Raw genomic sequence first — 12334 nt, 5'->3', positions numbered from 1 at the left:
TAATATTAGGCAAAGGAGTATATTAGACAAAAGGTACAGATGTCATAAGAGAGACAGAATGCATGAATGAAAGCATGAGAGAAACATGATTCAGTTTTTTGTTCCCTTTCTACTTGCAGAGTAAAGAGAGAGAAGCAGAGACAATAGTTCATCCATTACTCCCCCCAAAAGCCAGGGCTGAGCTAGGGCTGAGTCAGGCTGAAGGTTGGCAGGAAAGCAATCCAGGTATCCTATGTGGGTGAAAAGGATCTAACTACTAGACTCATCACAGTTATCTTCCAGGATCTGCTTCAGGACAAAGCTGTAATTAATTTAGACCTTGAATCAGTACTCAAAGCCATGTACCATTATATATGGCATAAGTATCTTAATCAGTAGCCTAAAAACCTGTCCTCAGTCAGATTTTCAGGTTTTTTACAATTCGAAATAGATGCTATAGTACAAGGTACTTCACACCCTGCCTGCTGGTGCATTAGCCAGAACTGTGTTTCTGAGCACACAAATGAGATGTTATAAAATTCATGCACTTGCTACAGCTCATTTACTTTGTTTCTTGGGATTCCCCCTAGGTCTTCACCCAAAGCATATAACTCAACAAGCGTGGTTTTCTGGCTACCTGATCCACAGAAAATTAGAAAGCAGAATTTTGAAGCAGACCCACTTGGATTGACAAAATACTAGAAAATTCATAAAGCATGGCAGTATGGCATGTGGCATGGGGACAAAACCTTGCATACACCAAGAATTTTCATCATGGTGGTTATTTCACAACCAAGGTACAAAGATTTATACCCAGTATGATTCACGTTTGTCATGAAATAAGTATTAAATTATACATATCAAGAGTAGAAAGTACAGCATGCATTCTAAGGTTGGTTTGTTTAACCGAGGCTGAAAGATATAAAGTTTTAAACAGCCTGCAAAAGGAAGATCTCAACTATTTGCAAATTTAATTTCTCTGAAATATCCTCTTGCTGAGAACAATATAAGATAAATAAAGCATTCTAGTATATGTTGGGAAATTTCACAGATAGCCTATCAAACTGAAACACTCTATATGTGATACACTAATCAATATGCAAACAGTAAAATCATATGATAAATTAAATGCTCACAGATACATGTACCAAATTTATGCAAACCTGCCAAGTCGGAGAGGTGTTGAGTAGAAATAGGAAGCCATTCACAAAGAGCAAAACAAGGAATCAGGCTTCCAATCCCCGAGTACAATACAGGAAGTAGCATCTTGAACAATGAATATTTCTATAACCTGAAATCTTTTCTGAACTGAACACAATGACATATAAAGAATACGCATTTTAAGAATTGGGGTAATGATGGAAGATATTTACCTCTACAATCTTATTATGTATTATGTGAGAAAACTGGTACATGGAGCTCAAGTCACACAGAAAACAAAGCATCGATAGCACCTTTCTGCTATTCTCCCATTCTGCATCCTCGTTGTCCCTGTGTCTTCTACAAAACTCTGTCACTCCTCACTGCTGAAAATCCCTTAGCAGTGGACAAATATAAGCATCGTAGTTTTCTCCTCTTTCCTTCTCAAATTCGGTTGCACACAACTTTAACCACTTCCAAGGGCAATATCCTATTTGTAAAGAGTCTACGGAGAGCCTCCTACAATTGGGCTCTCCAACATTTTAAGCCTTTACCCACAAATCAGCTATTGTACCTGCTTAATGTCTAATTGTACCTGCTCTGTTGCCCCAAACACCAAGGGTAGTATTGCTCCACAAGTTTCTTTGCAGTATGTGAAAGGTGCAATAAAGAAGATGAATACACCAGGAATTCAGAGCCAACTGAAGAAAGCTCAGTGCCATCTCACCATACAAAACTCGTGGATACGAGCTTTGACAGATAACTAGAACTGTTTGCATACTATAATCAAACCCAAATTCTTTCCTGGCCTCAGTCGGCTTCCTTGGCCTCACCTCCCATTATATTTGCCCTGATTTCTCTGGCGTATCCTCTTTGCTGAGAAGGATATAAGATAAATGAGGCATTACCATACTATTTTAGGAGATTTCACAGATCAACTATTAAACCATGTTCTGTGCTCAATGGAAAGAACCAGATTTCCCAATGCAGTAAGCTTTCTCTCCCCAGGATCACTGCACACTTGGCCTTTTTGTCTCAGCCAGCCTCCTACATGTTCCCTTTCCTTCGCTAGCTCAATCTTCCTCTCCTTCAAGTGGGATTATGCCTATAGGAAGAGTCTCAAAGGCCCCAGCCTCCCATCTGAGTTAGCTATCTTTTGTTTGTTCCTTTCTGGCAGATGCTCTCTGTATCAGAGAAATGAAGCCTGAGCAGGAGGAATTACAGACACAAGGGTGGAGAACGGCCATCAAAAGGATTCAGAATGGAGAGAGAAATGAGTCTCATCTCACTCAAGTGGAAGATAACCCTTGGATAAAGAAACTAATGTCAAATGATGAAGGTTTTATATGGCAAAATGCACAGCAGACACTAAACCAACTTTATGAAGCAGCTGTAAAGGTCCTAAGTCAGCAGTTTACAAGGAATTTTAGACAATCTAATATTAGGTAGCACAATCTGCAACAGCTTGACTCAAATATAACTAAGACAGTGTGAGAAAGGGGAGAGAGATCCTGAGGATTAGAGCTTCATCAGCCCTGTGATTTTGTCCACATGTAAATACTCCACATTGGAAACAAACGTATCTCCTTTGTACACTTTCATGAGGATTGAATAAAACAAAGTGCAGGAAGATGCTTAGTACTTGGCAGCATTATTAGTATTAATACTCTGCAATTCAGAAAGATACTAAGGGATTACTTGTAGAAATGTTATATTTGAAATGAGATCCAGAGACATGTAGGGAGTATTGCAAAAGGGAAGAAATAGAGGTACAGGGAAGAGAAAAGCAGTGAAGAACAGGAAGAGAACATGCCAAGAAAAAACAACACTTCACTTTAAAACCTTCACAACAAAATTTACTCTCTCTTTATTTCCTTGTCTGATGTTACATTTTGCAGTATCGTTGCAATAACTTCCACTGCTTTATAGTACACTCACAGTAAAGGGCTTCTGAGATTGATTTACAGCCTTGAAGGAGCACAGGCATTTAATCATCCCCAGCAGCTGTGTAAGGTTCTCTATGTCACCTTTCAGGAGGGATTATCTGGGAACCACATTTAAAGAACAAGAGAGCTGGCAAGTGGTTGTTGAACTATAGCTCAGTGCTCGGGGCTAAGCTTGAAGTGTGGGCAGGAGCTAGAGGTTTTCTTCTCTGCTCCTCAATATTCTCATAAAGAGGCCAAAAGTTATTTTCTTGGTTTATTGAGAAATGGGGGAAATAACTGATAAGCAGGAGAAGGCCCCGCCACTGGCTATGAATTACATAGGAAAGTCAACTGTGTCCACTTGGAAATCTCACAGTAAAAACAGCAGCTGGGCAATGCCATGATTACTGACATTGTTACTGACACTGAACTTCCATCCATTTAAATTTTTTAGTCAATACATTTATCTGTAAGACAGAGAGACAGAGATATCCCATCCACTGGTTCACTCCCCAAGTATTTGTTGAGTCCAGCCGCTATCCAGATCTCCCACAGGGATAGCAGGGATCCAAATATTTGAGCCTTTACCTGCTTCCTCTAAGAGTGCAAATGAACAGAAAGCTGGGACCAGGATCATAGTCAGGAATTGAACCCAGTACTGCAATATGAGATAAAAGTGTTCAATGAAGTATTTCACCCAGTGCACCAAATGTCCATGACTGACACCAGCCTTTAAAAGGGAAGATATGGGTTATGTTCCTTGTAGCACAATTTCAAGTCAAATTCTTTGATGTCAAGCTCAACACTGATTGACTTAACTGGATAGAGGTTTCTTTAAGTATGAAGAGGTTATTCGTAGGCCAGCAAATTTCTAGCCATCAGAGGAGGATGAGGGGGATGAGGTGCTTTGTTTTGTTTTTTTTTTTCCTTTAGTCTACAAAGTAATGAGTGCTATGTCTTTTAAACTTTTGGGTTTCTAAGTGAAGGTTTTATAAGCAGGTGGCCTAGAAAGATATTCCATCAATAAAAGCTTGTTCTCTGGTCCTTACCTGGCTTGCTCAGCTGCAAATCCACCACCTTTGTAATAGTACTATTGGAGCTAGATAATGCCTCACACCCTCCAAAGGCACAGCAACCTTGTTGTGCATGGACACCTAGCGCTACATTATCTCTAAGCAGAGACCTCACTGCTTCCTTCTTCTTCAATCCATAGGGCAGATGGCTCCTAACAGGCAAGCTTTTAAGGACATGAGATCAATCCCAAGAGGATGTTGACAGTAGAGAGAATGCAGCTTAGCCCCGGACTAAGTGGAATTAAAATGTGAGTGGTGGGATATGTCTGATAAGGAGTTTTTGTGGCAGGAGAAGGATTTAAAAGAAATATTTGAAGATAACTTGGACCATAGACACAACCAGAGAGCAATGTGGACACATTGTTAACTCCTCTGATTTCATTTCTTCATCTATCAGCAGAGTTTCAGATACACAACAGCGATATATGGTCTATGCAATGAGCTCTTTAAACTGAGTGACAAGACACAGCTGGAGCATTTTAGATTCTGGATTAGGCTGAAATGGGGAAAAATACCTTAATAATGAAGAAAGGAAATACTCTGCATGTACAGCCCTTTCCTGTGGGTACCTCTCTTCATCCTCATAGCTCCACAGAGCACATATTATCAAACAAGGAGACAGGAATCACGGGGTTATATCTTTTGACAAGCCCATGGAGCTATGAGTAGCAGAGTTGGGGTTCTCTTAGGCCAATGAAAGTCAGCATATGAGTAGTATCTTTTGAAAAAGATTTATCTATTCATTTTTTTAATTTAAAATTCAGAGTTTGAAGACAGAGAAGGAGGGATCTGAAGTCAGGAGCCTCTTTCGGGTTTCCCACATCAGTGCAGAAGTCCAAGGCCTCGGGCCATCCTTCTCCGCTTTCTCAAACCATGAACAGAAAGCTGAATTGGAACTGGAGTAGCAGGGACACACACTAACATCCATAAGCGATGCCAGCACCACAATCAGAGGCTTAACACACAACACCATTGTGCCAGACCATGAGCAATCATCTTATGCAAGTAACAAAAGGTGGGAAAGTTGGCGTCTTTGATCATTGTTTTAAATTAGGCTCAGGTTAGAACCACTTTATATAACAAGTCCCAAGCAATGGAGTTTCCTTTATTGGTCTGAGGATTTAAGAAATCAGTTTTGTTTCTGTTGTCCTTGCTAGTATAGTCAAACAACTAGAAAAAAAAATTGGATAAGGATTCTCCACATTCAGTTCATGGGGTTCCTATGACACTGAAATAGGTGATATGAGGATTTGCCTTTCAGCTCTGAGGTGTTTGTTGAGGCAGCAGAGACCTAAACAGACTGGTGAACATTTGCTCCTTGCACAAGTGACATCTGAACATCTGAATCAGGAGTCCCCAGGTTTGGCACAGGAGCTCCAGCGAGAAGCTGTGCAGCTCAGGTCAGGTGAGGAACTAGACAATGTTAGCCACTGATATGATGTGTGGCTTTGGGTAGATGATCCAGCCTCTCTACACCTCTACTTCATCATCTACAAAACATGACTCTTGGGCCCGGCAGCGTGGCCTAGCGGCTAAAGTCCTCGCCTTGAACATGCCGGGATCCCATATGGGCGCCGGTTCTAATCCCGGCAGCTCCACTTCCCATCCAGCTCCCTGCTTGTGGCCTGGGAAAGCAGTTGAGGACGGCCCAATGCATTGGGACACTGCACCCGCGTGGGAGACCCGGAAGAGGTTCCAGGTTCCCGGCATCGGATCGGCGCGCATCGGCCCGTTGCGGCTCACTTGGGGAGTGAATCATCGGACGGAAGATCTTCCTCTCTGTCTCTCCTCTGTATATATCTGGCTGTAATAAAATGAATAAATCTTTAAAAAAAAAAAACATGACTCTTAATAATACCCTCCTGAGCAAGCATTTCTGCGGGCGTATTTTAGGCACTTAGTAAGCACTTGGTGTTTGGTTTTGTGGTTATAACTGTTCTCCACTTCAGCTCAAGTTTGCTTGTTCTCAAACTCATAGCAATGACAAGATCTATCACTGCCAAAGAGCTTCTGGAAGTTTTTTTCCAAGAACAAAGGGCCAACCAAGCCCTTTACTGGTTCTGACTCAGTAAGTTTTGGGATTTCAGAAGCAGGATTATTTCATAGTCCTGGACAAAGTCCAATGTCTTCCTGACTGTCTTGTTCTCTTCTTTGTCCACAAGAGGACACAGGGAAACTGTCCCCTTTATGTCATAAGTTGTTATGACTAAGGACAATCATACTGAATGACACGCAGACACCCTGCTACTCAAAGGTCTTTAATGTCCTGGCAAAGATGAACTTCAATCAGCTGGCTGATTTACAGCTTAGAGTTATCTCATACCTACTGCCCTGAGTTTCATTAGAACAAAGAACTTTATGAAAGCTCACCTCCCACTGAGTAGCCCCACGTGCAGAGCTGCAGGACTTTGGGCACCACAGTCCTTGAGAGAAGGCTGTAGGTGAACCATGACCAATTTGAAGTAACTTCTGTTTCCAGCATATCTATCAAACCACTGCAGGGTGTGAGAGGACAAGGAACAGTAGCTGCAAACCTCCCTAGAAACAATGAAGAGTGGGTAGCCTAATGGATAAATCCTTGCCTTGTAATGCACCAGGATCCCATTTGGGCACTTGCTCACATCCCAATTGCCCCCACTTCCCATCCATCAACCTGTTTGAGGCCTGGGAAAGCAGTTGAAGATGGCCCAAAGTACCCTGCACCTACATGGGAGACTTGGTAGAATCTCTTAACTTCAGATCAGTTCAGTTCTCGCCATTGAGGCCACTTAGGAATGAATCTGCACAGAAGATCTTTTTCTCTACCTCTCCTTCTAATATTCTAGAATATTAGTAAAAATTCTATAAGCTAGTGCCTACTGAGAGCTTCACATGTGCCAAACAAGGGGCCATGTTTCTTCAGTGCACTATTTAATGTAATCCTCTCCATCACACTATTAAACAGACATCATTAGCATCATCCCACCTTAGAGATGAGGAAACAGAGTCCCAGAGAGATTCCCTCTTCAATGTCATATAGCCAGTAAATGACATCACAATATTTGCATTAAAACAGAGGTGTGCTTGCAATGAATGAACTTTACCTGCCAAGAGGAGCCCCTCATCATTGCCACCTGTTTCATAAAGCTGACATGGTTTGGAACAAATAATATTGTACAATTTGTAACAAATGGAGGTAGGGAAGTAGGAAGAAACAATGAGATTATTTTAAAATGCCTAGTGAATTAAGAGCCCTTTACGTGAATTTTAAAACCCCTCTCCATCCGTACGATCAGCTGAATGAGCTTCATATTCATGAACCTTTATGGTTGAAAGGGTCTCTGGAATTACATCAGCTAAACTTCTCAACTTACACAAGAGAAACAGAGAAATGAAGTAATTTGTTCCATGTTTCTATAATCACAAACACTTGGTTTATTTCATCATATACTTAATTTTTCTTATTAATAATGTATCTTGGGATATATGTTGACCTAAATAAAATACTTCACTATGGTTCACTTATTTATGTGCACATTACTACTTAGCAATATTCTTTGTATCATCTGTGTGAGCAGCTGGAAAATCTAGAACAATAAATACAGTTTAGAGCAAATTAAGTCAGCTCGATTATTCTTCAGAATCAGCACGACTTTCCCATCCTAAACTCTACAGGGCTCACATGCCAATATTAGGAGTATTAAATTTCCCCATCATTTAAAGCTGACACCCTTGGTTAATGCTTTGTGTGTCTCAGATGGAACCATCCCGTTGACACATTGCGATTGATTGTCCGGGGACTTGCTCCACTGCAATGGGATCATCACTGAGGGGGGACATGCATTCTCACTATTTTCCTCTAAGTACCTTAGTACAAACTGTGGCACAAAGTTTTATTCTCCAAATGTTTGTTGAGTGCATGATATAGATGCACAAATGTGTGCATCTGAAAATCATTCTTGTCAGGGAATAGAATATGAGAAACTCAGAATTACTTCTGTTAATTGTAATATGATGTAATATGTAAACAAATATGACATATTAATACATATCATTATGAAATAGAGTGCAAATGTGAAAAGACAACCCAACCCCAAGTATAGACTCAGCCAAGCTCTGGACCATGCCCTGTTTCAACATTATCAACCAATAGATAGCCAATCATTGCTAAAGTGTCTTGCACTAGTTATCATTTGTAATAAGACAGTAATGATATGAGGCATTGGAGAGACACCCTAGGAAATCCTCTTATGGTATCAGAAGATACCATTTGATATATATTTTAAAGATAAAACTAATGGTTCCCCAATATACAAAAATTTCAGCAAATTGGGAAATGGATTTATCCATTCATTCACATACAACATTCACTCACCACTGTGCCAAAAACCAGACATAAATACGCAGAAAACACAAACCTCTGGAGAAACGTTAGTTTTGAGACTAGGGTAAGAATACAGAGGAGGTGTCCAGGATGGTTGGAATTAGAATAGGAGGTCTCTTTTTCAAGGGTTTGGTAGCTGAGTCCCAAGGGTTGGAAGCAAGGTTTATATTTCCAACCAATGGACCAGGAAACAAAGAGTGGTTGAGGACAAAGAGAAATGTCCAAGGGAAACTTAAAGGATTTTACTTCCATTCAAAAGCCTTGAAGGTTACTAAAGAACTATAACCAGGAGAGGCATGTAACCAAATTTTAAAAGGCTCATGCTAGCTACACTTTCAGAAGAGACTGGACTAGAGGCAGGGATGCCAATCAGCAGGCTCTTTCAGTAACATAAGTGATAAATAATGGGAATCTAAACCAAAGCAGGAGCAGTGGGAGGAAGAGCAGAGATCTGAGAGGTTTAACTTAGAGGCTTAGACATGACTTGGCATTTAGTTTGATATGAGGCCCAAATCAATGAGTCATCAAGGACAATCCTGAGATTTCAGGCTGTAATGACCAAATGGATGAAAGAACAGACAGGGTGGGGAGGATGGCACTTTCGGTTTGGGACACACTGACCTGGGCAGCTTGACAGACTGACATTTTCAGGAGAAACAGGATAGCAATAGCAAGGAGGGATCCAAAAAAGCAGTTTATGTTAAAAACACTCCATTTTAAAGCATCTATTGAATTCATTTTGTTGCTGTTAATAAAGAACAAAAATGTAAACCCATTATCTTCAAAGCCATTCAACCCCAAACATGCAATAGAAAGGGAAAAAACAAGTAAAGACACTATCTACATTTACCTACTCTGATCCCAATTGGCTGCAAACAGGAGAAGGATTTTCCTGCCATAGTGGTCACGATTTTCCAGCACTCCTGGGAACCCATCAATAAGTGCCCTCTTAATTCCAGGATCATCTGCCTTGAAGTTTTTGAACATGTCCAGGTTTAGCTGGCGATATTGGAAATACTGGGCCAGGAGTCTAAAGGCATCTGCTTGGTGAAACTTCCTGGCTCGGAGAAATCTCAGGATGAAGGCATCGTCTGTACGTAAAAATCCAATGTCAGGTCTGGTGATGATCATGTCCCTAACTTGCTGAATATCCTGATGTAAAACATCTGGGTTTTCATTCAGTTCCAGGCGTGCTTTCTCTATAGTCTCAGGACTGAGCCCTGCTTGTAAATGGGTCATCGTGGCCAAATCTCCTTCCCAAGGGCTTACTTTCTGATATTTTGGAAGAAGAGAGACTGGTCCCATTCACCTGATGGTCTGCTGAAACGGTGGTCCATTCAACAGTTTTTCTCCTCCCACATTGCCACTGAAATGGGCAGGCAGACGGTCTTCTTGCTGCTCCTGGAAAGCAGCAGAACATGCAGACCCTATGTGGTGGTGGCCATCCGAAACGGAAGCAAAACCGATGCCATTGCTTACTGAAAAAGAGAAGCACACAAGAAAAGCAAAAATAGAGATGATGCAAAGAAAGTTTGGGTCAATTAATGAGAGCTGGGATAGAAAAGCAGTGTATTATACTGTGAGTTTGATTAGATTAGGTACCAAAAAATAAATGGCAAATTATCCTTACAATGATGTGTAATTTTATTGGTGTAATTTTATTATTATAGCATGAATAGATAACATGCAATGTGTTTGGGCTTTTTTCCATATGGTCAGAACACTGATTTATTTAATTATCTTCAGAAACATTATGGACTCTTCTCTGTGATAGCATGTTTTATGGGAATATTCACAGCCTAGTACATGGCAGAAAAATTATGGCCCCAGTATAATTTCTAACTTTCCATTAGCCTATTTCTCAAACAGAAATATCCCCTCTACCACCTTTTAAATTATCCATCTGCATCTTCACAATAAGAAGGGTATGTTATTAGTCAACCTACCCTAACTCTAACATCCTAACTCTAACTCTAAGGGTATGGTTGGCAGGCTTAGGGCTCTGAGCTTAACCTCAAAATTCAAATTTAACAGCAATGAGAAAGGAGATTAAAGGGCAGACCTTCACAAGTGACTTTGCTTTTTGCCTTTGTCATCCCTCTGTAAGGAAGTCCAAGCTCCTTGAAAGTCTTGGTTGACACTAGATAACCCAAGATCCTTCAGTTTCATATAAATTTTCTGTCATCCCAACATACTCTTACACTTAGCAACAGTTAAGTACCTAAACTGTTTAGATATGAGGGGGCTTATGAAACTTCAGGGAAAATGGAATAGAAAGACAAATTTATTTTGATTATAAAATGGTTGAAATTTATGCTTAGTTTTTCATAATATGCACTTTCCAATATTTTGTTGAAGACCTCCTTGGACACCCCTTACAATTTTCCCACTGAAACAGCATACAGAAGATCACACTATTTGCAACTTTCTTATTTTCATACAGATGTTTAAACTCTCAAACATCTGTTTAGTCTAACCTGGAGGTCCCAAAAATCAGGCAGTTTTTACATACAAATGTAAATATAAACCTGGAAACATAGATTTTTTTTCTCCTAGTTTTTCTCATTAACAGAAACTGCAATGAAAGGCAGAATATTTTCTCCCAATCTGCTACATCATAGAAAATTATTCAAAAGACAAAATTATTCTCCTATTTAATTTAGGGCTAGCAGAAAGTTCCTTCGGGAAGCAACCAACTCACATTCCTGTGTGACATTACCCTTTGATAACAGGGTTAATCAATAACACTGAGTAACTGCTATGCATTTTCAAGAAAAAGAAATAAAAGATAGTTTTAACAAAATATGTTATGAAAACATTTGTAAGGCAATAATATTTAGTTCTGCGCTATGGAACAAGAAACTGAATTTTGTATTTCACTAATTAAAGAGCCCATTATAATAAAAACAGTAAATAAATGATATAATAAATTATTTCCAGGACTACAAGAAACTCTGAATATATCTAGTTCAATGCCCCCTTAATGTTAAAATTCTTTCTCCAACACCTTCACCATACCCTTACAAAAGCTGACTTTTCCCATGTCTCTCCATTGAGTTCATCCTTGCTGTAATCTTAGACACACTGTTGAAACTGCTCTCACTAACCAGTGACAATCATACGACCTATTATCTGAACTTAGGCACTAAAGGATGCTAGCCATAATGCTGGGACAAATGGCATAAATGGGTCAGTTCTGAGCAAACCCAGACAGATGGTCACTCTATTAATGAATTCAATAGACAAATTTCAGAACCTACTATGAATGACCTCTACCAGATTCTGAAATTAACTGCTTCATCCTTCTTACACTTCCCTCTTATTTCCCCACTGTTTTCTGTGACCTCACAACACCCTGCTTTTTCCTTTAGATTTCCCTGTTCAGGCTTCTCTGTGATGACCACATAAATGCCAATGTTTTTACAGGGTGCTGCCCCACAATCAATCCATCCTTCTGTTGATAAATTCAATCCGTAGCTACAGCCTGATCTTCAAGTTTCATTCTCATCTCCATCTACACAACCCAAACAAATTTGTTCAAAACTGAACTAATCATAATTCCTCTTCATGAATGTGCCCCTTCTCTTTGTGAATGACATATTTTCCCATGCACTTTCCCCTGCCGGAAACCTGTGAGTTAACTGTGATTCCACTTTCCTTCTTACTACCCCCTACCAGGCAGTCAGTACCTTAACAATTTTTTAAACCTATCCAATTCCTTCCATCTCTATTGTCAAAGTCTGCTTATATCACATCACCATCCATCTATTTGGCTCTGCAATAATTTCCTGGCTGGTACCCTTGTTGACAGCCCATTCTCTGCATCCCAATGCACTCTCTCCATTTCAAGGGTA

General features: G+C 40.1%; 1 protein-coding gene across 1 annotated transcript in view; it reads right to left on the bottom strand.

Annotated features, from left to right (window-relative positions):
* CLVS1 (clavesin 1) overlaps window positions 1–9785 on the bottom strand; it is a 141887-nt gene extending 132102 nt beyond the window's left edge. The window contains exon 1 of the mRNA XM_004588009.2: window positions 9331–9785. Within this exon, the coding sequence (XP_004588066.1) occupies window positions 9331–9785 (455 nt within the window). The remainder of the gene's footprint in view (window positions 1–9330) is intronic.
* Between the last annotated feature and the right edge of the window lie 2549 nt (window positions 9786–12334).

The sequence above is a fragment of the Ochotona princeps genome, chromosome 9 (assembly GCF_030435755.1).
Source record: "Ochotona princeps isolate mOchPri1 chromosome 9, mOchPri1.hap1, whole genome shotgun sequence".
In the NCBI taxonomy this organism is placed as follows: domain Eukaryota; kingdom Metazoa; phylum Chordata; class Mammalia; order Lagomorpha; family Ochotonidae; genus Ochotona; species Ochotona princeps.
This window is presented reverse-complemented; position numbering and strand designations above follow the sequence as displayed.